Raw genomic sequence first — 26,280 nt, 5'->3', positions numbered from 1 at the left:
GGGCATCTTTTTAAATATTGGCACCGGTCACATTGGCATATTTTCCACGTCTGACTTCCAGTGCTCGTCTTGTTGGATCCAAGACCTCCACACAATGTACCTTCTTCATCGGAGGAAGTCTAATGAGATTCTGCCTCCCTCCTCCTCTTCCTCCTCCTCTGCCTTTAAGGTCTATCACGGGCTTGTTGCTCAAGAGCTTCCCTGACAACCGCTGGTGTTTCCGCGGCCTGTCACTCTGCAGTGACCCCACAGCAGAACAGAGGGCTCTTGAGGAGCAGAGGGTTGATTTGCATAGCAGAGCAGTGACCTCCAAACATGAGCTGAATTCTAACCAACCATCCGGAAACAGACAGACATCACTGGGGCCGCTCACAGGCTGCTGTGTGTGCGTGTGTGTGTATGTGTGTGTGTGTGTGTGTGTGTGTGCGTGTGGATCACCTGAGGAGGAGTCACCACTGACCTGCAACCTCTCTCCCGTCTGTGGGTCCGTTTATCTGAAGGGGAGCGTCGTGAGTTGTGCATTTGGCACCATCTACTGGCCACCTGTGTTCCTCGGGGTAAAAGTTAAAGATACGTGACTTGCTGACATTAACACAGTCAGTCAGTCAGTTACAGACCTACAGGCAAGTTTTCCTATCTTTCCAACAACTGCTCTGTGTGTCAGCTTGTTCATTCTTCATTGGAGCTATGATGTTGAATCTGAGTGAAATACTTAATATTGATGTTGTGGATAATTTTTCAACACATTTCCCATCTTGAATGAAAGTGAAGATGTGAGGGTTTAAACAGTGCTCAGCCACACAGCACCAGTTTGTTTGACAGCTGGCCAGTAGAAAGGGGAAAGAGTTAATCACTAAAAATGTGAACAATAGTTTTAAAAGCAAACAGAAGCCATTTTTAACCAAAATGTTGACCATTGATAAGTGGCACAAACTGCTTTAAAAGTGAACTTTGACCATCTTCGACTAACACACACACACACACACAGCCTGCTGAATGTCAAAGAGAGCCCACGGGTGCAAAGAAGAGCTGTCATAAGCTGAAATGGTCTCAGGGCTGATTTTTGATGTCGCTCTGAAGTGACATGACGGGCGCAAATCCCACGCATAACCCACCGGATAAGTTGCCCTTCAGTCTCAGTAACTGAAAGATCACTGTGTTGGTGAATGGGAAGGCACTAGGCATGTTGCCAAGAGCATGCGACACACTCACACACTCACTCACTCACTCACTCACACACACACACACTCTCTCTCTCTCTCGCTCTCTCTCTCTCTCACACACACAGCGCCCTGGTGGCTAAGGTCAGCGCTTTCTCAAGGCAAAATAAGGGAGTGTGGAAAGGCTTGGGAAACTACAGAAGAATGCACATTTCTGAGTACACTGTTGAGCTGACCTGAAGACAATTACTCAGGGCACAGTTTAAGTCCACAACAGGGAGGCCCTGTGTGTGCTGGGCACAGTTGATAGTGAGTCTAAATTAAGCTTTTCAGGCCTAATTCACACATCACTCATGAATCCAGCCTTTGAGAGGTGGTGGTGGTCCCTGTTGGCATGCAATTACTCTACAAACCTACAGTATGTGAAGGCTGGAGGGGCCTTTGAGGATGTGCTGCCACACATACAGTAGGTATTTACTAATTGGCAAACTCGAGACAAATGTGAACATGTGAGGGATTGAACCCATTTGCATTCACTGAATATTTGTTTATAATGCTTTACATGAACTCCACATGCTGGATCCCACAGGAAACACTGATTTTGACAGATACAGAATTGGTATTTCCACACACATCAGTACTAATGCTAAAAGTGTGTTCTCACTCATGACTGAGCAAATTAAGTCGTAACTGAATCATTAGCAAATTCAGAGTCAGTTGAACAGCACCAGCATTTACAACCCAATGACAGAAGTTTTTCTGGTCTGTGAGTTTCTCTTAAAGATACACAAAATAGCACAACTCAAGAGCTGCCAGAAAATTATGTAATCTGATTAAAAAAAAAAAAAAAAGATGTCTCTGGTTTATTACTCTGAGCAGAGCACAAATGCCGAAGGAAGAGAAAAAGGGTTTGCCTGTACATGTACAGTGTACTTCAAAACACAAATGGAACAAAATGGTTTACAAGTAGGAGGGATACAATGATTGGTATGGAGGCCCAAGCTGCTTTGAACATGGCAAGAGTTAAACTACTTTCTTATAAAAACTAGACTAATAGAAAATTATGTTTTTCTTCTGGGGACCAACGGATCTGATTTTCTACAACAAATCAATTTAGCAGAGAATGTGGGCGACCAGCGGTTGCACATGAGCACCTTTTATCATCAGCATCATGGGATTATTGCATGACATTGATGCCCTTCTTTCTCCATTTCCTACCGAGTCCCACTGCTAAATAATGAAAAAAATAATTTTGAAAGCTTTGTCCTACAGATAGTTGAAATTTTTTATGATCAAAGAAATAAAACTATACAAGTTTCCCCAAATAATCCATAGATTTGGGTTGGAACAATTTTTAATTTACTATTAAAAAAGGTGTGTAGCCCATCCATCCCACCCCTGTGCAAAGTAGATTTATAGCACCATCTATTGGCTAAAGACAAACTCGCAGTGCAGCATAAACACTCACTGCATGAAAAAATGAAGCAGAGCGTCGTCTCAAAGAAACGTTTTAATTATAAAAAAGAAAATAGCTCCAGGTACAGTGTCTGGTGGGCCAGACGCTGGGTGCAATGCTTTATGACAAACAGTTAAAAAAAACAAAAAACATCAAGTTGCTTACATAACTGGTTTGAATGTGAAAGCCCAAAAAAGGTAAACCAGCTATGGTGCTTTTCATTTCAGTACAATGCAGAACTTCTCCTAAATTTACATTTCCAGACTGTTATTTCATGTCAAGAGTTCTGTCAGGGTGTGATGATGAAACAGCAACTTGATGTAAGGAATATATACTTACATGTAATCCTGGAAGGAGGAAAAAAAAAAAAAAAAAAAAAAACCCAGTCCGTGCTGCACTGATCAGCAACTGTCAATAGTTAATTTCTAAAAATGTTTCACAGCTGTATATTTTTAAAAAGTCCTGTGTGTGCATGTAAGAAAAAGGCCGACCCTGATCTGAGTTACTTCTTAGCGAATGAGATCTTCATTGCGTTTGCTTGTGTGATCTTAAAGCCCTGTAGTGCATCTCGTGCAGCGCCGGCCTGCACTTCATTGTCAAACTCCACAAAAGCGATGTCGTGGCGACCAGGTACCAGACGAACCTCCTTGAACCCAGGAAACCTGAACACACAATACAATCAGGATCGGCATTCAACAAATAAACAAAAAGGTAAAATAAAGGCAGAAAAGAAGTCGGTACTGACTGGTTGAACAGCATGGAGAGCATGAGTTCGTTGGTCTCCTCTGGCAGGTTGGTGAGGAACAGGATGTGATTGGGCGGATTTTCTGCAACCTGTCAGGAAAAAAAAAAAAGCAAGAAGTCAGAGTGGAATCACCTGGACAAAATGATATTTTCTGAAAAGAAATTAAAATATGCTCTGTCAGAAGGCAGAACACACACACACACACACTTTACCTGCTGGGGCATTTGTCCAGGCATCTGTCCTGGCATCATCTGGCCAGGAGGCATGGCACCGGGGGGCATCTGACCAGGTGCCATTCCCGGGGGAGGCATCATGCCAGGAGGGGGCATGTAAGGCGGCTGTCCTGGCATGTGCATCATACGGGGAGCCTGACTCATGGGAGGCATTCCCTAAAGAGTGAAGTACATCAGTCATGAGCATCTCAGAGTCTGTGATGACATTTTTTAATCAACTACTTTGTCCTGTGATCTCCACCCAAATCTGGGGACCGATTACCAATAAAAACCATGGCTGGACTTACAGGCATGGCAGCAGGGACCCCAGCGACCATGGCTGCAGCAGCTCCAGGTACACCCTTCTTCGCTCCTCCTGCATCAGCTCCTTTGATCTTCTTCTTCTCTTTCTTACGGTCACGCTCCACATAGGTCCCCTTCATTTTAGCGATAATGTCCGAGTCCTGCTTGGCATACTGGATGCGCTGTAGGAAGAGACAGAAAAGTTGAGACCACCAAGTAGTTCAGAAGCTACAGTTTTTGGGCCTCTTGTACCATCTGTAAAGCTTTTCAGTGTGATTAATTTACCATGGGTTTGTCGTAGAAAGGAAACCCCTGCATAGATCTGAGGGCATTGGACGCGCTGTTAACCTCCTTGAAAATAACAAAGGCCTGGCCCTTCATCTTCAGGTGTCGTGCCACCAAGATGTCTAAAATCTGTCCGAACTGTGAGAAGATGGCGTACAGCGATTTTTTCAACTCTGTGTGAAAAAAAAAGCAAATCGAGAGACCATTAGTTTAATATGAGATGCCTTCTGTACGGTGTGTGCAGTTTATTGAACCTCAGGCTGAAGGGTGAGGGTACACTTACCATCTTTCTTGATCTTCTCATTCAAGTTGTTGATGTAGATTGTATGATTAAGCCGTACATCCGGAGTAGCCATTTTCTAACCTACGAACGAGGGATTGGAGAGAAAACAATCTTAAAATATTCAATTCATACCATTTAAAAACACAATTCTTACTTCACCGCAAAGCTAGCTGGCTAACTAACGTTAGCACCACCCCGCTTGGATAACGTGGGGTGAACGTTAGCCTACAAGCTAACTGCCAGCTATAGCTAACATGCTAAGCTTACTAAACCCGTCTATCACTTACGTTCAGGTCACAAAAACGCCGAAATATGATGCATAAGTCTACAACAAAGTTGCAAACGGTCTTGATAACAAAAAGCATCTAAATTTAACTATAAAGCTCGGTGTGGAAGAAACACTCACCTCGGATCGATGAATGAAGACCCCGGCCTTTACCAAATCCCGTTCTCTGTTCTCGCGTTGAGAAACTAACACAGAGGCCGCTTCCGGTGTTCCACTAAATTCTGCGACCCATCAGATTTTGTGACCCCTGCTAACGTTCCCTTTTTTCTTTGTCTTGTTTTTTTTAATTTTTTAAAATCACTTAATCACTGCTGTTACCAAAGCACGGCAGCGCAAGTAGATAAAACAACTATTTTTTGGCTGTGAAGAAAGCAGATAGTCGCCATAGATACATACAGCTCAGGTCACTGAATGTGTTGTAACACCTGTCCATGTTCTGATTAGTTCAGCGCCCTTTAACCGCCGTAGCAGATACTTAGACACATATAATTAACTGCGCAGCCAATATTCAGATGATTTAGAGCCACGAACCCTCACCATACAGTCGATTTGTACTCTAAAGTCAGTAGATGATGGACGGTATCTTTCGTGTATAGAGGGCAACACTACACTCTTTTAGTGGGCAGCCTGCCGGGAATTGATTAAAAGAAGAAGAAAAGGGCGTGAACCCCAATAATAAACACGACGAAGAAGAGGAAGAGGAGGACGCTGCCAAATATGGGTAAAACACCAGTGCTGTTAGCTAGCACTAGCTAGTGCTAGTCTGAAGAGTGAGTGAGTGCTGTAAGGTGTGAGAAAATGACAAGAAATAACTTTTTGTGAGCGATAACCATTAACAAGAGAAGGTAACTGCACGTCGGCCTCCGTCCATGCAGCATTAAAGACAGAGTAAAGTTAACTGTGCTAATGTTTAGTCCTACTTGTAGGGAACATAGCTAAGAGCTCAGTTGTAAGAGGCAGGAAGTAGTGGAAGGTGGGTGGACATGCTGTATCAATTATAATGATTATTAAATGGAAAGAACTTCCTTAACTTGCACCTTTACAAATATGCACACAATCCTAACTAAGATACTATTTCTGTCAGGGTTCAAAGATGTCAATGGAGTCCCCCCTGTCACCTCCTCCTCCTCCTCCACCTCCACCTGCTCCAGGTCCACCTCCACCTCCTCCAGCCTCAGCACCCAGGAAGAAGCTGTATCAGACCATAGCCAGTGGCAGGAGTCCTGTAGAGGGGGACCACTCAGAGGCCCGCTTACTGCTCAGTCAGAGGGAGAGCAGGTGAGATTTACAATGAAAGACCTGCTCTTATAGTTAGTTTTCTACCTGAACATCGGATTATTTTGACCATGGACTGTCTGGATTAAGTCTGCAGTTCAACCAACAGCTCAGTTTCTGCACACGCTATTAGTTTGAACTCCCCGTGAGCCTTTTCCATGCAACATCTGACACACATCGTCATGTTTGTTCATTACCCGAGTGCACCAACATTTAAAAACACACTGCTAATTGATTATTAGATAGAATAAATCCTTCCTTCCACTTTAACTTTCATGTTCACTTTTATGTCGGTGTTGTCATGGCGGTGTAGTCAGCTGTTTTCAGGCTACAGGTAATGGTGGCAGTTAAAAAAAAAAAAAGTCACAGAAAATCAGTCTGAAATTACTGTGATGATCAATTTAAACGTATGCCAAATACTTTTTCATTCCAGCTTCTCAGTTGTGAGAATTTCCTGCTTTTCTTAGTCTTATGTGATGGTTAAATGATTATCTTTAGGTTTTTAACTGCTGATTGGCCAGAACCAGCAATGTGAAGTCGTCACTGAGGGACGTTTAGGAAATTGTGATTGACTGTTGAACTGGTTTGTAATGTAGTAATGTGTATTTATGCTGTGTGTGGTTTCAGTTTTAGGAAAGACCTGCAGTGGATACTGGTGAACACATATGTGCCCTCTCTCATCCAAGATGGTCCACAGTAAGTCAGTAAACTATACAGTCTAATACTTGTCAGATAACACCCTGATCTACACTGCAATGGGAAAGACTAGTAAAACTGTTACCACAACTGTTGTATGTACAATGGGGCTATTGTGTTATTAAATAGACCTGAATACTTGCATGTTTAAGTCATTAAAGGTGACATATTTCCCAGGGTGTGACTGTGAGTGTGTTATTCATTTACCTTTTAGGTGTGGACTGGTGGCTTTGTGGATGTCTGCTCACCTTCGACAGCCACAGCTGAGTATTGACATGGAAACTGTTGTTCAGACAGCACTGAGCAGGGGATACACGGCGCAGGGTGAAATGTTTTCAGGTAACAACACTGTGAAAACAGAAAAAAAACAGAGTGCGGTGCAAGAGCAAACAAAAGGATCACCTGTTTCTATCTATTTCTATTTATTTTTCTGATAGCGTGACGATGCATTAATGTCAAGTTTATTGATATAGCACTCATCATATGACAGGTATAGGCTCCTCGCCAAAAGTGCACATATGACATTAAACTCCTAGGGGATCAATAAAAGAAGTCTAAGTCTAGAAACAGATGCATTGCGTAATTTTAAAAATGTAGAAGTTTTACGACCAGTTTTTTTTTTCTAGTAGAATTTTGCTCGTAATGTTTCACAAGCAGCTAAAATGCAAATTCACTCTTTGTTGAGTTTATGGTGGTTTCTTCATGCTCTCATTGAGATTTTTATTTTGTCAGCTGACAACATGGCCCTGCTGGCAGAAGAGGTTTGTGGCTGTAAGGCAGAGCTGCTGTCAGGAGGTTTAAGTGGTAAAAATGCTGCAACCATCATCACACACCTGTGGGGGAGACAGCCTGTCCTCATCCCGTATCTTAGACCCAAACAAAGCTGCCATGACGGGCGCTCTGGAGGAAAAGACTTCATTTCGTGGTTGTTTTTTTTAAAAACTTGTATCATAAAATAGAAGTTTATACCAACAGGACAAAATTCCTTGACAGTATGTACAGATATGATGAGGACTACAACCATGAGCCGTGTCAGCGCAACGGCCACAGGGCACACTGGGCAGCGGCCTCAGGTAAGACTGGAGAGGTCACACACCAGAGGGCTGTTTCATAAAGCTGGTTTGGAGCTAATGTGAGCAGTTTTAACACCGACCTGAGACATCAAGCACAGTCAATTCACAGTGGGAGAAAAAACAGACATGTTGGGACAAAACTGCACAAAGCAACACATGTTTAAAAATCAGTAAACTAACTAAAACATTAGACCAAACACTAACAAAATCACTGCAATAAACAAAGCAAAAGAGAACTTTTTGCAGCGTGTCGTAGGTCAGCAGTGAGCTCAGACTGTCACAAGTATCAAAAGAGCCGATCGCCTCAGTTTGTAGCTGCACTCTGTAATTGTATGTTCAAGTCCACGATGAGTGACATATTGTGTAATTATTGCTGAAAATCAACATATAGGTATAGAGGTATACGACGCATGGTACTATTTATGGAACCCGTCCAAGACAAGAAATTCTCTCTCACTTGGTTTATGTTACTTGTTGTACAAGTGATATCCTCCACATGGAGAAAATACAGTTTAAATACCTTTCTGTGTTTTTAATAAATGCATTTCTGGTTGTATGATTCTTTAATTTTATTTAGTGACATTTAAAATGGGACAAATGGGAAATCATTTCTGTGAGGCAACAGCCATACGTCAGAGTTGTTTATTTGCCTAATTTTAATTACAGCACACATTTGACTGGATCATCGTTAAGACGATCTGATTTAAGATTTTAACTACATAGTTAAGTGCATATGTGACATGCACTGGAAACTGAAATTGACTGTAACCATAGTTAAGCCTGATAACTAGCCGGACCAGGATCAGGTTAGTCTGGAGGTACAAGTTTCCATGGTAACTTCAATTAGACGCATTTAAAGCACCTTTATAAAAACCGTTTCCTGAACTTAAGCCTGGTTTATGTGGTAGCCTCTAAAATCATTATCAACATGCCACATGCTCACTATATCTCTCTCTCTCTAGGTGTTCTCCTCGGTTTGGACCAGGGCAGCGTGAGCCAAGAGCACACTCAACCTGATCCCACCCTGCCCTGGCTCTACCTCGCCACGGACGGCAGCTCTCCCTGTCCTGTCGGCAGCACTGCAGTCAGAGAGGTTTACGTCCTGGCTAAGCAGGGTAAGAGCCTGCGCTACCAGCTGTGGAGTTTGGACAGCGTTGCTCAGAGCAACGAGCAGCTGAGGACGATGGACCCTCAGAGAGCCAATGATGGGACACAGTACGTGGTTCCTCAGGGAGGGGTGGAGGCCGGGCTGGCAGGACAGGCGGTGTTGCTTCACACAAGGGCGCAGAGCGTGACACAGGACGGTGTGGATACAGGATGCATTGTCTGACACTGTTGTGGTGCAGTGTGGTCGATACCACAGTTTAACCCTTTTAAAGCTGGAGAATGTTCAGTTCTGAGGTTTAAAACAGCACAGAAGGGCTTCAAAGTCTGTTTTCACACAATGATTTACATTTATTAAGTCTCCACATATAGGTTAACTTGTGGAACTGCATTATCAGACAGATTTGATTAGTTTTTTTGTTTTGTTCCATCAAAATAACAAAAAAATACACTTTTCAAGTATTGATATTTTTTTTTTTATTTACTTGATGACACAAAAGCTGAAGTTATCCAGATGTATCTTTAAACAGTTGATACTGGAAAGTGCATTATTATTACACTGTTATTTTCAGTGATATTGCAATATAAAATGTTTCCATTTAGTCCACCCTATCGTTACGTTTATGAAACTGTGAAACTGTGCAGTTTTTATGGAGAATTATATTTTTCTTGCAGGGTTAAAATTCACTGAATATATTTCTACAATAAATATTTAAAATCTTCTGACTGCCTACCTGTAAATGTGTTGGGATATTCCATAAAAAGAAATGCTAAAACACTGAAATCAGTGGAGGTGTTACAGGAGTGTGTGATCAAAGTTGTGTATGGAGAGAAAAAACAAACTCTGAAACTCTTATTTCCAGTTTATTGCAATCCATGACCTGGACAAAGCAGGGAATTAATATCAGTTTTCACCAGTCTGTCTGTGTTTTGCCTTTAAAAATACAAAATGTGGTTATGAGTCCAGTTTTCTTACTTATAAAGCAGCACCCAGTTTGAAAACTTGTTTGCCATTTTACAAATATAGAGGATTTGTGGGCAAAGAAATATAATACTTTGTAAACACTTATTCCTCTCTCCCAGTTTGTCTACTTTTTAGAAAAGGCCTGAATTTGAATTCCGATTTCATGAAGTCAGATGTTTGCAGCACTCGTAGAAAATTTGTGTGTGCTGAATGAGCCACCGACGCACGCACACACACCCAAACAGTGCTGCCTGACACTGTCGAAGGACATCTGGAAGACTAAATATAACAATGTTGTTTCTTTGTAAACTCTTGATCTTGCATACAGAAAGTTAACCTCACAGAACTCCTCTTTAGTGTAGCTAATTGAAGTTTCCAGCAACGCCCTCGTGTTTAGAAGTGATATTCTTCATCATAAGACGTTCAAAATTTCCAGTTTCAAGATCACTTGTAAGTTGATACAGAAAAGCCATAACAGACTAATCGGTGTGACCACGTAGTTCCAGTTTCCTTTCACCTTTGACACCACAGCTTTACTGTAAAACTCCCTGCAAATCTAAAGCAACATTGATCTGAGAGAAAGATGTGATAACACCTGATAAAATTCACCGTAAGTTTCTAAAAGTCTGCATCTGTAAACTCAGTACTTGAATGCTGCTTCCCATTTTAAGACGCACAGAGGCACCGCTTGATTTGTTCAATGGCTTGGGGATCCATAGTGCAACAATTTCCAGACAAACATGGCTGCCAAGCTTCTTAATGTACAGTTAAATGAAGGGGGAAAAAAAACATTCACTGCATTATCATACAAAAATCCAAATTTAGAAAACACTTTCAGTTTCATCTAGAAGTTAAACTTTGGGATTAGAAGTAAATCAGTTTACACTTGGGTGAACTCTTTGGAAGAAAAAAAGCAGGAGTCCACTTCACTGGAATGATCAAACAGCTCTCTCTTAAGAAATGCGAGGCACAGGTTGTACAAACAAGGTAGGGAGGTTATACCAAGGCCAACAAAAAAACATTAAATAAAATTGTATTTACACACTGAGTTAGTTAACACGTGGTCTGACCAGGGATTTAGTGTTGCGGTATAGTCAAACATCAAAAGCGTCCATAACAAAGCTAAAACTCCCATTACCCAACGCTCCTCGAAGGCTCATTCATCTGGATCAGGTTCATGGTTGTGAGTGTTATGTGCAACTCTAACCCACAGAGGGCGGTGTTGGAAAGGGAGATGGGCAATGTTAAATGTCTTTGCATGGAAGAAGTGACTGTCAATGGTCCGTGAAGTCAGGGGACTGTGTTCTCTCTGCCTCAACTCACCACAGATGGAGTGTAATGCATGATGACGGCCTTTGGCATATTCCACCATGCAGCAGAAATCCTGCACTTGTCTTCATTCATCTTCTCCTCACACAGCTATAAATGAATAAAGATACTTGGATCGTGGCGTGGGTCGTGAAAAAAGTCATCAGACTGGGGGCCCTCTTCTAGTCCTTCCTCAGTCCATCTCAGTTTGTGTTTTCTCATGATCCTGTGTGGATCAGTGGACGACCTCTCAGGGCGTCTGTGGGAGCATACTGCTCAGGATGTCTATGAGGTTGTCCAGTCCCCACAGGTAGCCGTCCTCCCTGTTGCCCTCCACCCAGGGGGTCCTGTGGTCCAGGGTCCGAGGGTCCGGCAGGGGAACCGTCTTCCCAAAGTCGATCATCCACACTCTGGCCTTCCCCGAGGCATCGTGCACGAACAGCAGAGAGCTGCCCACGACCTGCGATGGACAAACCGGTGAGACGAGTGTGTGAGCGATTCAACACAGAAGCTAATGACGGGATGATATCACAAATCTTAAACTTGGCCAACAGGTTTGTTTAGAGATCATGAAAACCGAGTGTGTGTCAGTGAGTCTCACCTCGTGTGTCCTGAAGAACTGCGACTGCTCGAGGACTGAACGGAGTTCCTCCAGCCGCTGTAGGTAAAGTTTCTGAGAGAAAGAGAAAAATAAAGATTTGTGAGGCATCAGCATGTGACAGCAGAGACAGAACATCTTTCCTACTTAATGTGAGTCTGAAGCTTTATATACTTAATGCAGGTGCTGCTCCATACAATTGGAAAACGACTGTACGGTGAATATGAAGCTATCGCCAGCAGCAGGCTAACTTAGCTTAGCATAAAGACTGTTAACAGCTACTGCCCCCTTGTGGTAGCATCATATGTACAGAGAAACACTTGGTATCTATCTTCTAATGTAACTCTAGGCAGGAAGGCAAATAAGCGATTTTCAAAAAATTTTTTACTTTTCCTTAGAAAAACCGTTTCTTGCTGTTTGCATTTACAAAAAAATGATCAGTGACCAAGTTGACTTACCAGAATCTGAGTGTTGCCTCCTACAAAGTCCTCCAAGGCCTGCATCACCTGCTCCCTGTGCTTTGTCTTCTTAAAGTTTGTGTTACAAGTCCCATCAGCTTTCTATAGAAAAAAAAGAAAATATGTTCTTGCTACACTTTGGCTGGTAATACTTGATCATAATTCCACAGCAGGCTGCTTTAAATACCTGAAGTGTGGCATCGGATAGTGTTATTCCTGTCAGAGTAACATGCAAATCTACAGTTATTAGCACCGCCCAATAACCAGCCTTGGATGACATTTTCAAAAGAACAAAAATCCTGTTTACGGCTGCACATCCAACCCAAACTTTCCCAGATTGACTTTTCCATTTTTGTGTGGTCTTTGCAGTGAACAGACAGGTAAATATTTATTCTAACTGATTTTCTTCTTGGATAAACTAGCTGTTTCGTCAGACCGTACCACACTACAGCCAGTCCTGCTCACAGGGCTGCATGTCCAGGATGATCTCTGACCTTAATGCCTTCGATTCGGAAGCCCAGGGTCGCTGTGGAGCTGAGTGTCTCCCTCCACTGCATGTATCTGGGCTTCAGGACTCCCTGCTGGGCCCTCTCCTGCTCAGTGGGCGCCCCGGGGTCCACTGCCACCATCTTCTCATACATGTCCTTCCGCAGACGTGGATGCTCTCTGGCTTTTATCAGCTCCTCCTCCAAGTACGTCCTGTAAGGTAAAGATTTAGTATTTGATTTTCTTTTTTATGCATCTTAATATTTTATTTTCCTACAGATCAGATTTTGTCTGTATTGATTCTTTGTCCTTGAAGTCATGTATAATGGCATTTTCTAATCTTTTAATTCTTACTGGCAGTACACCTATTAAGATAAGAGCACAGTAAGCACTCTTATTTTAAGCACTTTGCTGACTACAAATACAGTCATTATTATATAAATGTGAAAGGGAGGTGGAAAACTGATGGGAGTAAACTGTGTTAAGGCTTATATTTGTATAAAGGTTCATTTTCAAGGCTCACTGTACCTCCTAAAAGCAAAAGATAAGCTCTGATAAAACGGTTTCTGCTGTCAAAATGGTCTTGGAACATGTTTCCAATACAAATACCTCCTCCTAATCCTCAGTCCTACCTGCTGCCCATCTTACAGTCCATGATGGAGGGTGAGTCGAAGTCTGCCAGCAGGTCATCCATCAGGTTGTAGTCCTGTTTGTCTCTCTGTACTACACCATAATAACCAGGCACATACGGATGCAGAGTGTCCTTCATCAGCTTCTGTAGGCACTGCTGCTCACACTCACAGTATCGCTTTAACAGACGCCCGTACTCCCCAGCCTGGAAGTTACCTTGGAGAAGGAGACACACAGAATAAAGATTAAAGACTGAAGATATAACAAGGTGTGTATAATGTTTTAAGAGTGAAATACATGCGTTTTTTTCTTTAAGTTAAACACCAGATTATGTTGAAAATCAAGCAGTGTATTGGAATTCAAGCATATTCCTAACATGAAACATTTTTCAATATTTCAAGACTTTGTACAAACTCAACATAATCTTGCACAGCCTCCCTACATGTGCATGATTTTATTAACTGTATATTCAAGCATACCTGCATGGCCGGCGAGCTGCACCCATGGGTAACGTTTCTTGAAGGACACGACGAAGGGGGACCAGTGAACCATGGTCTTCAGTTTCTGCCAGGACTTATTCTGGAAAAAGAAAAACAACAAAGAACGTCATCCTCTTGTTAAAAGAAAGTGTGTGTAGTCACACGAACGACAAATCCTACGCTCTGATTAATCAGCGAGAGCATTTCTTTTCTTCTCAAATGAAAGCACTGAGCTAAATACAGGCCAACAGAATGATTATTCATTAAAAGGAAAACACACCCTGTAAAGTGCAGATACTGACACACACACACACACACACACACACACACACACACACACCTCAGTAGACATTGGACAGATCCTCCCCTTAAGCCAAGGCCAGGTGCACAACGTACATGACACAAAGCCATTCATAAAACATTTACCAAAGCCACCACTGTGGTAGACGGACAGAACCTTACTGTCTGTGTGTGTGTGTGTGTGTGTGTGTGTGTGTGTGTGTGTGTGCAATGGTTATCTGCATTGGGAAACACCAGAGTAGCACAGTGTGCAACAGGGGCTTTGACGCACGCAATCTGAGGGGAACATGACATCGATTGATTAGAACATGCGTGTGTGGGAAATCACAACAAACGGACAGCGAGTTAAGGACAGGAATCTGCGTGTGTGTGTTACATTACAGTAGATACTACTAATATCATTAAATATTTCTCTGGGCTTCTTCTCATTTTGCTGTCTTTCTTATATATCCTACAATATGTTTTTTTTTAATGTGCAAATAAATGTTTAAGAGAGAAACATATGGGAGAAAAGGGGAGTGTGACAAAGGTTAATGTCAGTAATAAAATGCAGGGACAAGAGGATCTGACAATAAAACTAATCTTTTTATAACTAAATAACGTCTGTGAGTGACTGTGCTGCTCCCTGCCCAGCCTATCTCTGCCCTGTTTACATGTCAGCCTATCTCTGCTCCCCTCACATGCATTCTTTCCACAGCTGCTCTGTTGAAACTCTGTCACAATAAAACAATCTTAATGCACGAATACACACACAACGGAAACTGCGGGTCTGTGTTTAACTTACAAAGGAAAGACGACAGGCTTTAAGGAGTGCTGTTTAAAGCCCTAGAAAATATTCTCTTTGACCATTTAACAGTCCATAACTAAGACAGAAAAGAGATCGTAGTATGTGTGAGCTATTTATTTACCACTTTGTACAGGATTTGAAGTGAAAGGGGTTCAACAGCTGTGTTCTTCTGTTGATTCCTTATGATGGGAAACTGTGTACAACAAGTTTGTGCTTCATCAGACAGCTGGTCAATGTCAGGATTTCAGAGACACACAACAGGCAGAGAGTAATGAAAGTGTATACTAGACACCTGTGACCTGAGCCTTCAATCGCATCAACAGATTAACCCCGATGTAACCTCTGCCATTGGCAAAGAACAGCAATGAAAACATGTCAACACCAAGTGCAATTCAACAAACCTGGGACACGGAAGCTAGAATTTGCAACATGAGGTAATTTCCTCTCGCTCATTTTGACATTTTTTGCTAATCAAACATCCCAGACGCTGTATGTGGGACCCATACATGACTACGCAAAGTTAAACTATGACTTTTAATTGTTGAGAGGCTGAAAAAGACATTTTCTCGCCTATCCTGCATGTGTCCTCTTTCCTGTATTTGACAGGGCAGAAATATATCAGAACAACAACAACCATGACCCCTAATTTATACCACATGAAAGACAACAAGCAAACCGCTTTAAGACACCCGATCCTGACAGTACAGTAAAGCTGTCGCCAGCGGTCAGCCTCCAAAGTGCTGCTGCAAGGGATAATTATGAACCTGTTATGTAAGGTTCATAACACAGGAGTCTGTAAAGACTATACGAGGACTCACCTCTGAATACAGGGGGCAAAACACATACATGCACTGCACACGTGTTTACCGAGTGGTAGGTTAAAGCCACAGCATCGTACTTGACATTTATGATATGTGCATGTCTGTCTTTTTTGCGGTGGTAGATTACATGCAAACATCAATAAACTTCATAGTGAGTAAGACCACATGTTCTTACATTATGACTGGCCAAAGATTAACGCTTCCAACACACTGCAGTTACTGTAAACAGACAAGGATCCATTTTAAGAAACCATCAACACTGTAGTCCTGAAATAACATCAGTTTGTGGACAAAACACAAACAGTGTTTACCCATCAGACCACAATAAGCTCTGTTTCATTTTATTTTGCTATTATTAGATTCCTTTATCCTCATCTGACGGAGGCCTCGCTCTAAGATGACAGCCCAGCAGGGGGTTGACAGGTGAGGAAGGTGAAAGAGGCACCAGAATCTCCAGCAGCTCTTGTTTCATTCCTCTTATCCACATTGCCACCAGGCTCTCTCTCCAATTGCTTCAGGCTGACAGCTTAATGCGTTTCCTCTGTGGGGTCAAATGAATCTAAATTACCATTACCAGCCACTGCTTGAAGCGTCTCATGTTCTGCTGGTTTTCTAAAATAACAAATGCAGAGAATCCTGACAAATTTTTTATAGACTATATGTGGACTTCTGTTTCGTTTCAGGCTGAGCAAACTGTTGGTTACTGCTGTCTCATCCTGTCTCCTCATCCCACACATCCGAGCTTTTTAAACACTGAGGTCACCTCTCACAGTCCAACCTTCACCGTCTCCGCTTTCTCCTTTATGTAACTCGCAAAAATAATAACACTGAGGCCATTTCATAGCACTTTGTTGTCTAATCTTCCTCTCCATTCTCCAAAGCTTTGGTGCTGATGAATGTCCTCTATCAACCGTCCTTTTTCTCTCGTTATATGTATTTTTCACTTTAAATTGAATGGAAGTGGCACTACTGCTCGTCTCGACCACTTTCTCTCAGTCAAAATAATTTTGTCCTCCCAACAGCTTTATCTTCTATTTTCTTTGCTGTCGTCACTTTCCATCCCCTCTGACATTTGTGGGTCTCCTCTCGCAGATTTTGGGTTTGGTATGCTGGGAATGTCTCGTTATGAAGCTACAGACACACAGACAAACACAACACACACACACACACACACACACACACACACACACACACACACACACACACACACACACACACACACACACACACACACACACACACACACACACACACACACACACACACACACACACACACACACACACACACACACACACACACCTCTGCTGGGGTCCCTGTGATTCACAGGACAACAATGGTGATACTGGAAAAGTCACACTGACCACAACAGTTTTTTTCCTCACCTTTCCAGCACACACACGATTCCCTTTACACACATGATCAAACAGCAAAGCAAGGCAACATCCATCAGCATAAAATATGTCTAGAAGTAATGTGCTAACTATTTGCAATCTGCCTTTGACCCATTATGAACTCAGTTATATGCCCTAAATACAGCTATAGCTAATTTCTTATGCTAGTTTTTGACAACAGTCATTACTCAAAGGGTTACTTTGAAAGCTCAACATAATGGAAACAAGTGCTGTTTCTTCATCTGTAACCAAACAACACTGAGTATAAAATGTAAGAATTATGCAAATGTTGCTGAAAGTTTAATATGTTAATAAGAGGATGGGCGGTTAACTTGACTTTCAGCTATTAAAACACCTCGCCAAAGCTAATGCAGGCTAATACAGCAGTCCTGCAATAAATCCTTCCTTCCTGATGGCAGTAGTTTTAGCGATGTGTGTCTCGACAATAAGCTGCTGACTGAGTGTGTTTTTCCAATGCTAGTAACAAAATTCGTGAGAAATTGACTGATTACATAGTTTTACAGTTTACCCATCACAGCTACACAGGACTACCTGCATACTGTGTGCCAAACTGGTATATCACACGTCTTTCATTTGAATATCCAAACCTGTCATCTGTGTTTGATACAATATATCCTCATATCATATTTCTAAAGAGGTATGACGTTAGCAAGTACATTCAACAGTGGTGTCACGGTAGGCTGAATTGAACTCCTCTGTTGTGGATAAATGTGCCACCTTCCCTCTCTTACCTGGCAGACGGAGCAATAGTGGAGGAGGAGGCAGGCGCTGACACAAGCACAAATGACCCCGGAGACCAAGCGGGAGCGCAGCCAGTACAGAATACTCCGCAACATCAGCGCAGGGTCTCCACGGGCAAGCACTACCAGGGAGGTGTGCCTCCCCGTCGGCCTGAGATCCTTTACAATCATCTGTGATCTTCTTGAACCGAGTCTACAGTTAGCTCCTAGCTAATGCTCAGTCTTAGCCCAGTCATTTAGCTTCGCTCGGTCTGTAAACCCTTTCTGTGAACTGAGGCTTGTGCTGCCTGGTACATAATCCTCCTCTGTTATAAGCTCACACTTATTTCTCACATTGACCCCCTCTCCTTCTCTATAGTTTCTTTTTGTCATCCCAATTCACAATTTCTCCTGTTTCAACATCCTGTCACTCCCTTCCTCTCTAAGCACTTTCTCAATACTGTCATCAAGCATATCCACGTACCTGTCATTTCTTTCTTCTCTCTTTCTACCATCTGCCTGCTTGAACTAGCCCCTTCTACTTTAGCTTCCTCCCTTAAATCATTCACCCTCTCACCCTGAAGGTACGAAGCTCCAGACAAAGAGCCGTCTACTCTTTCTCTCCGGTCTAACCTTTGTTCTTCTCTCCCTCTCATCCCCTAATCCCCACAGGGCATTTCCTGAGCCCCACGCTGAGCCAATCTCCTGCCAGATCCATGACCGACAGGCAGCATGGGGGTAGGAACAACGGGCCTTCCCAAACCCTCCCAGTACTCTCCTTTTGTCTGCATGACAAATTCCTCAGTACTATGTGACCTACAGTGTGTGTGTGTGTGTGTGTGTGTGTGTGTGTGCGCAGACAAAGCAGAACCTGTCAGACAACTATCATCAGCTACAGGAGAGACTGCGCATGTATACATTTCAGGTTGTTTTCAGGTACTGTCAGAGCTCTTCTCTCAAAGCTACGTTATTTAAAACCACATCCCTTTCCCTTAACTCAGGTCCTCAGTGTTACAGCAGCTCCACTGTGGTGGGCTGCTGAGCGTGCAGAAAATGGCACACTTTTAAAATATCACTGCAAAACAAGCTTAGATAAAATTGAACAGTGAGTGTACTGAATATTACTATTTATTTTCTCTATGCTGGTCTCTGTTTGTCCTCTCTATCTACTGTATGAAATGCTCCACTGTATGTATATTGGAGCTGAATCAATAATTTATGTCATTCATCAATAAAAAAAAATACATGATATTTTCTGGTTAAAATCATCTCTAATGTGTGCATTTGCTGATATTCTCTCTAATGTATCACTGTAAGTAGAATATTTTTGTTTTTTTTGACAAAGTAAGGAATTTCATGATGTTTTCAATATTTTTTCACTATTATTCATAGATGAAATTACCAATTGAAAACAATACATTAATAATAATGAAAATACTTTTAAGTTCCAGTCCCAACGTATATCATAATATGCTGTTCTGGGAAAGCCATGTATCTCCAAAACTTCAACAACAGTCCTGTTTTTAGCTTTGTGACAGTGTATTTTTGGCGAAACCAATGGGTTTTAAATGGTTTATTTAGCTGTAACATGGGACGTAAGAATGTTCTCGCATATTCATAAAGGAACATTCAATCTGTCTGTTTATCTGGAAAAATTGAAAATCAATCAATTAGTTTTCCATCGGACATTGACAATATAATGTCATCAGTCACAGAAAGTATGTTTACTTGAGCACTAATTTCAGTAGTAATTTGTCAAGCTAATGTTGAGTGTAGATGTTGTATTGTCATTAACATTATGTAACTGTGAGTTGAGTGTATGTGGTGGGGATTTATATTGTCATGCTGTAGAAATACATTAGATTATAAATGTAATAGAAATGTGGATCCAAACAAACAAGCAGAATGGGCTGCATTTCTGTATATTTTTTGCTTTGTAGCATGGATTTTATGTATAAGTGCTGTGGGAGTGATGTGTGGGACTTTGAATAATGGGTGCCATGGAATACAAGTATGCAATTGTGGCTCATGTGAATAAGTGTGCATAAATAAGTACAATCATCACGTGTAGGCTATGTGCTCAAAGTTTCAGAGTATGTTTGTGTCTGACTCTGCTCTCTTTTCTAAGCTCATTTTCCTCTTGTTTTCTGTTCCACTGTATGTCTCATCATGTTTCGGGGTAAAATATTATGCATTTGTGCAAGGTCGAACGTGGGGAGGGAAGAGAAAGAGTGTGTCATAGTGGAGGGGAAAGTCATCTGAAAGTTCTAAAATAATATTGCATTGTTGTAGGAATTCACATCTAACACTCAAATGTCAGGGACAGTGTAGATACTGTCTGTGAAAAAGAGAGAACAAGACAAGGAGAGAAAAAAAAAAAACCATATATGGCAAATACGTCGCCTAGCAACCGGCTCTGCCTTCAGCCCAATTTTCCATGACACACACTGAACTCTGAATGCAAGACGCCATCGCCGCAAGTGTGTGTGTGTCTCAGTATGCGTGTTTGAGCAAGTATCTGCACACGTCACCGAGCGCTCAAAATGTACCTGGTTTGACTGACAGTGTAGCCACAGCTTTTGAAAGCCAATAACAACAGACACTCTCCCTCTCCCTTTCTATTAATCCCTGCACAACAGAGCTCTTGCTCAACTATGAGAGGATAAAACACGACCATTAAAACGCAACTCTTATCTCAAACCCCAGGCCAGCGTCATCCTGTTTGTTACAACAGCTCAACTGCAACTCCTCAGGTTGCTCATTTCCTGTCTGTCAGTGTAATAGCCAGGAATTTACTCCACCCGCTGCCCTGCTGGTGATCATTACGGTGACTAAGTCACCAATCAATACGTTTGTCACAATAATCCATATGTCAATTAGTCTTTTTTTATCAATTGTATTTTAGACTCTTAAACTGAAGCGTTTGAAATCCATGTGTCTGTTCTGTTATTTTATTTTCATTATTATCAATCTTATTATTGCTATTCCTGTATATATATTTTTCAATGTATGTATATGCTGATCTATGTGGATTTGTATATGCAAATGCTTATTATTTCATAGGTATTATTCCATCCATCCATTGTCTATACTGCTTATCCTTTAGGCTTGCGGGGGGCTGGAACCAATCCCAGCTGACTTTGGGCGAGAGGCGTGGTACACCCTGGACTGGGCACCTGTCAGTCGCAAGGCTAGGTATTATTTTTATCTTTAAATATGATCAACTTTTCACTTTCATTCTTACCATCCCTGATGTGGGTTAAACCTGAGAATAGTGTGTCTATCTTTCTGTTTTTGTTGATATGTGATCTATTTATGTTTTGCCCATTTTGTTCTGTTATGTCATTTTACATGTAGTTTGTTCTATGTTTATTTTAATGGCACATTTGCAGTGACGCTATCCAAAGTGCAAAGTGAATTATCCCACTGGAAATAAATCAAATATGCCTTTTGTTAAATGTTAAAGTAGGGGCTCTAGTTGGTCCAAAGTGCTGCTTTGAAATCAGACTGGAGTTCAAACCTGTCATATTTTTCTCTGTGTCACAAATTTCTCTTCCTCTGGAAAAAAACCTCTGTGACCGTCCTCTGTGGGAGAAACAGCCGGGGCTAGATTATTAAACAAAATATATGAGTACAACATCAGCCAAGTTTTGTGCAGCACAATATGAATGGCACGCTGACAGCTGAAAGTCTTTCAACGTGCCTGCTAGGTGACGTGGCCTAAACGGAAAACCTGGACATACAGGATTCACACGCTGTAGAGAAGAGAAGAAGAGATACTGGAAGAAGTGTGTCTCTGGTGGAGACATCCTGTTTTTACCACTTGTCTCATTCCAAGCATTTCTAGTCAGCAGTGCATCAAAGCCTCCTGACTCAGGGGGGAAACATCACAACTTCCTACTTGGAAACTTTAAATTGTATTTCATGTCTGGAGGAGAGGAAGACTCTACACCTCTGGGGCAGTAAACTAACTTCTAGATTGCGCTGATAGCACCTGTGTTTACAAGTCTGTTTGTATATAGACTGTACTGGAGCTCAAGTGGCAACTGTAATGGGGTGACAAATAATTCAAACAAGCATTCAGACAGTGTCAAATGGTCCCATGGCTGAGCTCATCAAAGCCATGTGATCATGAGCCACGGGAGTCAAGGGACACAAGTGTGGGTTGGAGATAAGAGCCAGTTTCCTCTTCTGATTTAAATTTGTTATAGTTGTGCTTCATTATCAGCATGGCGCAAGTCCAACCATTAAGGCTTTGATCCTCACATTAGACAAACTCTTTCCAATGAAAGGCTACTTAATGTTGACACTGAAATTTCACTAGAGATCCATTAAAATCACATGAGACACATGTTGCGTAGCAAACATCCTGACTGACTGGGGGCTTCATTTTCCTCAACTGCACAACAGCACTTCAAGCAGCATCACATCCTGGGAATTAACTACCTTAAAACATCACTATGACAGTTTGAATCCACAGTGATCAATGTTTGTCACTGTGTGTGCAACAGTCTCACAACAGTAAATATGGAAATGTGCATGTGTCTTCTTGCTCCTCTTAGCTATATGATAACGAAAAGTGCCTGTGGCAGAGGCTGTTGCAGGATAAAGGATTGTTGACTGGGGTGGGGATGGGATGGAGGTTCCTATAGGCACCACAGCTGCCTACAGCGCCACCCAGAGGGGTGCTCCAAAATCATGCCCAGAAAAGAAATCTTGCTTGTTATAAATAAATGTGCTGTCGAGAGATTTTGACAGTAATGTGCCAGGTCCGGCCCTGGTGGTTTAGCTGTATGCAGTGTGTGATGTGCTGACATCAACTCTATTCCATTGTTTTTCTCACACGACTTCTTATGCAGCTGTGTAATATGGCTGAGGAATGGAACTGACTATATACTGGTGATGATTAATGCAAAATATCTGCATTTTTTTCTGGTAGCCTAAGCAGTAAGACCTGTTCATGATTTAATAGCCATCAGCTCACAGCCTTCAGCTCAATACATATAAATGAAACACTTCCTATGATTGATCATAGTTACTGAGCTGCTCGGACAGTTTCAGCCAATGAGTTGTGAGAAACATTTGAAAAGACACTCACCCCTGTCCCATCGTCCGGGCTACACAGGGACCGGGCCGGAGACAGACTAGACTCGATGTCGCTCCCGGTAAAGTCGTCCTCGGACTCCTCAAAGGACGAGGCGGACGACAGGCCGATGGAGGAGGAGTTGGACAGCTTCCTCGGGGAGCGCATCAGCGCAGGCGAGCCCCCGCAGCCGCTGTCCGAGCAAGGAGACTCGTCTTCGGGGTGAGGCTCCAGACATGAGCGGGTGCTGAGCTCCGTTCCGACGGTCAGCACGGCCGGTGTCCCCTGAGAGCGGCTCGGACTGGGGTCTCTGGTTATGATGAGTTTCGGTATGGTTCCTGGGAAACTTTGGCCTCCCGGGGGACGCTGCGGGGCCTGATCAGAGTCCTTTCGGCTCTCGGTCTCCACCGGGGAACAGTTGTTTTGATCGCCGGATGGTTTGGGAGGACCTGAAACGGTGTTACAGTCAGTTTTAGTCATTTTAGCCTCAGCCTGGTTGTCCGTCACCGACAGTCTAGTATCCAAAGGTTGATCCGGGGACAAGCTCGACAAAGTCCGCTCAGTGTCCGGGTCAGAGGTGAGCAGCGGGGCTGAGCTCAGACTAGTCCCCATTAATCCCACAACACGACCCTGGTTGTTCCCCTCCAGAGGCTGATCTTCCATGGCCCTCGCCGGGGGATCCGAGGCATTGTCCTCTCGCTCGGGTTTCGGCTCCTCGCAGCCCGCGCCGCTGACTTCACCGGTCCGCGTTTCCAAACCTGACGCATCGGCCGGGCCAGCCGCTTCCTCTCGGTTCACGGCGTCCCGGGGAGCCTCGGTGCTACCATCTAGGCCGGATGGTGTCTCAAAACAACCCGGGGATGCTCGGTGCCCCTCAGCCGCCGACTCAACCTCGTCCCTCGGCAACTTTCCTACTCTGTGGTCGCGGCGCGCTGCTGGATCTCCGTCTTGGTTTCCGCAACCTAAATCCGCGTCTGCTTGGCTGGAGTCTCGCTTTCTCCTTCCCAAACACGACAGCACTTTATTTTTCATCGGATTCCTGTTTAACTGGTCGCTCCGTCGCTTCTCTTCGCTCCTAAAGCTGCGGACACGCAGTCGCTGGGCTGTCTCTCCTGCTTTCCATTTCGTTCTGCTTGGGGAGGTGGTGGTGTGCGAGAGATCCGAGCGAGTTTGGCCCATCCTGCATGCCGTAGGCCTAGTAGTAACACTGACCCAGACACACTCTCAGTGGCTGAATTTGCAAGCAGTTTAAATCACCTGAATCGTGACTCCTATACTGTACAGTAAGCCATTAGTCACACGATCCATTCATTCATGAAGCCTGGGAAATCTGAACATACTCCTTCCCTTTTCCGTGTTGTTCATATCTGTGGGAACAAACAGAGGATGAATAATTTAGTCAACGCAATAACTGCATGAACAATAGCCTGCTATAACAGTAAACCCCCTCACCTTATGTCCATTAATCAGACTGATATATAGTCACACAGCACACATAAAGCACAGAGACTGACAGGGGAAAGTCAAATCAACTGCACCAACACTGATGGTGAATTGACAGGAAAATATGACAGGAAGAGTGATTTGAATATTACAGTATAAAAGTCGAATGCAAAGAAATTCAAGGTTTTCAAGGGAGTTTCAGAGTCAGTTTCACCACAGTTTGTCAGTGTAATACTGCCCTCCTGTGACTGGACACCAATCCCTTGTCCAAGTAAGCTGCTGGTAGCACTACAAGTTATTTAGACCCTAATGGCTAACTCTAAAGTGTATTGTTTCAATTAAAAATGCCAAAAAACAACAGTGGATCAACATAAAAGGCAGTAACCAAAGCATTAATGTATCCAAGTTAAACTATAGAAGAAATATTGACTCAAATGTACAGCACAGACATTCATTCAGGCCAATTCTTTATGTCACAATACACGTAAGGCAGCAACTACGGATTATTGTCTTTTACCCATCTTCCATATTTTTTTTTCCATTAATTGACTAATTGTTAAGTTGAGATGCTAGGAAACAGAAAGGTGATGTCTTCAAGTTGCTTGTTTTGTCAAAACTACAACATCTTTATTGTACAAAAGATATTTTAAAAACCAAATCCTCTGAATTATGAAGCTGCAACCAGCACATGCTGGCATTTCTCTTAATAAAGTAACTGGCTGGGCCTAATCATTTCAGGACTACATGTGTACAGTGCGTGAAAACATGGCAGATGCAAGTACTATGTGGACTTCTCTATGTTTGGTCCTGTTTGACAGTGAAATATAGTAAATAAGATGTAAAACTGCAAAACTTCCTCTTTGCATAGTCACAAATTCCAGCCCACTAATAGCGATTGACAAACTATTGCTTCATCAAATTTTTTTTTTACATCAACTCAAACAGTGAAATGGCAGCTTTCCTCCTATTAAAGACACATCGCAGTGCAGCATCCTGAAAACCTTTTTACATTAGACACAGAGAGCTGCTGAGTGTAATTCACTGTCGTTTACTGTGACAGCCCTGCAGTCGCCCTGCTGTCAGAGAGGAATGCTCACAGAGAGGAAATGAGACAGGAAGGATAACAATGGAAAGAACAGCTCATAGTGATCCACACACACACTCAAATACATTCTTGTGTAATCACAATCATAAATAATTGTATAAAGTGACTCACTCTGGGTAAAATAACAGAGAGTCTTGTGCCACCGAAAGGCCTCTTTTAAACATGAGTGTATGAACACATGCAACCACAGTCAGACACTCTTTATTTCCTAACAAACATATAAACCATTATACATGGTCTTTGAGTAAATAGCCCACATACACAGCGTCATCTATCTATATATATATATCTATATATAGATATATATATATAACCTACAAGTGTAATCACGAGGACTGATGTGGCCTGTGTGGCCACAGTGGAAAAATAAGATGATGAATGAATGAATTAAATATGATTAAAATAAAAAACATTGTTGATCATCAGCAGAGAGATTAGGTCATTTCCTTAGCACAAGGTGAGAGATAAATACAGATAAGTATAGAAAGTAAAAGATATACATGAAAACAGATATACTGAACTAAAATAAGAATAGAGTGTACATTAGAAACTATACAGAAGCACCTGGAGGCAAAATTACATGATTTAAACTTTTAAATAAAGATATTTAAAAGGTTTATATCTATCATCTTTAAAGAAAGACTTAATTTCCATTTTGAAGAATTTTAGGTATTTTTAAGCCCTGGTGGCAACAGACAGGCGGGACTTGCTGAAGCTGACTTTAAACTAGCAAAAGATCAGAAGAAATAAACAGGGTTTCTGCATGACTGCGATTAAACAACAGCAATAAAATGTCATATTTCATT

At 42.4% G+C, this 26,280-nt stretch overlaps 3 protein-coding genes across 4 annotated transcripts; 1 reads left to right on the top strand and 2 right to left on the bottom strand.

The window, feature by feature from the left end:
* Positions 1-2,652: 2,652 nt before the first annotated feature.
* snrpa (small nuclear ribonucleoprotein polypeptide A) lies at positions 2,653-4,913 on the bottom strand. The gene is made up of 7 exons (XM_070829309.1): positions 4,851-4,913; positions 4,445-4,525; positions 4,162-4,334; positions 3,882-4,058; positions 3,574-3,750; positions 3,362-3,450; positions 2,653-3,278 (listed from the first exon to the last, which is right to left on the bottom strand). The coding sequence occupies exons 2-7, from the start codon at positions 4,515-4,517 to the stop codon at positions 3,119-3,121; spliced, it is 849 nt and encodes a 282-aa protein (XP_070685410.1). The 5' UTR covers positions 4,518-4,525; positions 4,851-4,913; the 3' UTR covers positions 2,653-3,118.
* Positions 4,914-5,488: 575 nt separating this feature from the next.
* Positions 5,489-9,542, top strand: actmap (actin maturation protease). Of its 2 annotated transcripts, none has more exons than XM_070829619.1 (7): positions 5,489-5,575; positions 5,815-6,008; positions 6,633-6,701; positions 6,916-7,040; positions 7,434-7,563; positions 7,704-7,774; positions 8,737-9,542. In XM_070829619.1, exons 2-7 carry the CDS (start codon positions 5,824-5,826, stop codon positions 9,102-9,104), a joined length of 948 nt encoding a protein of 315 aa, XP_070685720.1. In that variant the 5' UTR covers positions 5,489-5,575; positions 5,815-5,823; the 3' UTR covers positions 9,105-9,542. The 2 variants fall into 2 exon arrangements, with proteins under 2 accessions (XP_070685720.1, XP_070685721.1); XM_070829620.1 differs by having other exon boundaries at positions 5,565-5,703.
* Positions 9,543-9,728: 186 nt separating this feature from the next.
* itpkcb (inositol-trisphosphate 3-kinase Cb) lies at positions 9,729-24,289 on the bottom strand. The gene is made up of 7 exons (XM_070828946.1): positions 22,942-24,289; positions 13,802-13,901; positions 13,325-13,538; positions 12,701-12,905; positions 12,207-12,308; positions 11,752-11,823; positions 9,729-11,610 (listed from the first exon to the last, which is right to left on the bottom strand). The coding sequence occupies exons 1-7, from the start codon at positions 24,103-24,105 to the stop codon at positions 11,401-11,403; spliced, it is 2,067 nt and encodes a 688-aa protein (XP_070685047.1). The 5' UTR covers positions 24,106-24,289; the 3' UTR covers positions 9,729-11,400.
* Between the last annotated feature and the right edge of the window lie 1,991 nt (positions 24,290-26,280).

The sequence above is a fragment of the Pempheris klunzingeri genome, chromosome 4, assembly GCF_042242105.1.
Source record: "Pempheris klunzingeri isolate RE-2024b chromosome 4, fPemKlu1.hap1, whole genome shotgun sequence".
NCBI lineage: Eukaryota > Metazoa > Chordata > Actinopteri > Acropomatiformes > Pempheridae > Pempheris > Pempheris klunzingeri.
Note: the sequence above shows the minus strand (reverse complement) of the source record. Positions and strands in the feature narration are given on the sequence as shown.

Excerpts from the sequence above, each read along its gene's own strand:
- snrpa (XM_070829309.1), bottom strand. The coding sequence starts at position 4,517 with ATGGCTACTCCGGATGTACGGCTTAATCATACAATCTACATCAACAAC. Across the intron at positions 4,059-4,161 it reads CTTTCTACGACAAACCCATG|CGCATCCAGTATGCCAAGCA; the intron begins GTAAATTAATCA and ends CTCTTCCTACAG. Across the intron at positions 3,451-3,573 it reads CTGGACAAATGCCCCAGCAG|GTTGCAGAAAATCCGCCCAA; the intron begins GTAAAGTGTGTG and ends TTTTCCTGACAG.
- actmap (XM_070829619.1), top strand. The coding sequence starts at position 5,824 with ATGTCAATGGAGTCCCCCCTGTCACCTCCTCCTCCTCCTCCACCTCCA. Across the intron at positions 7,564-7,703 it reads AGACAGCCTGTCCTCATCCC|ATATGATGAGGACTACAACC; the intron begins GTATCTTAGACC and ends CAGTATGTACAG. Across the intron at positions 7,775-8,736 it reads ACACTGGGCAGCGGCCTCAG|GTGTTCTCCTCGGTTTGGAC; the intron begins GTAAGACTGGAG and ends CTCTCTCTCTAG.
- itpkcb (XM_070828946.1), bottom strand. The coding sequence starts at position 24,105 with ATGGGCCAAACTCGCTCGGATCTCTCGCACACCACCACCTCCCCAAGC. Across the intron at positions 12,906-13,324 it reads GACTGTAAGATGGGCAGCAG|GACGTACTTGGAGGAGGAGC; the intron begins GTAGGACTGAGG and ends TTTACCTTACAG. Across the intron at positions 11,824-12,206 it reads GAGGCAACACTCAGATTCTG|AAACTTTACCTACAGCGGCT; the intron begins GTAAGTCAACTT and ends TCTTTCTCTCAG.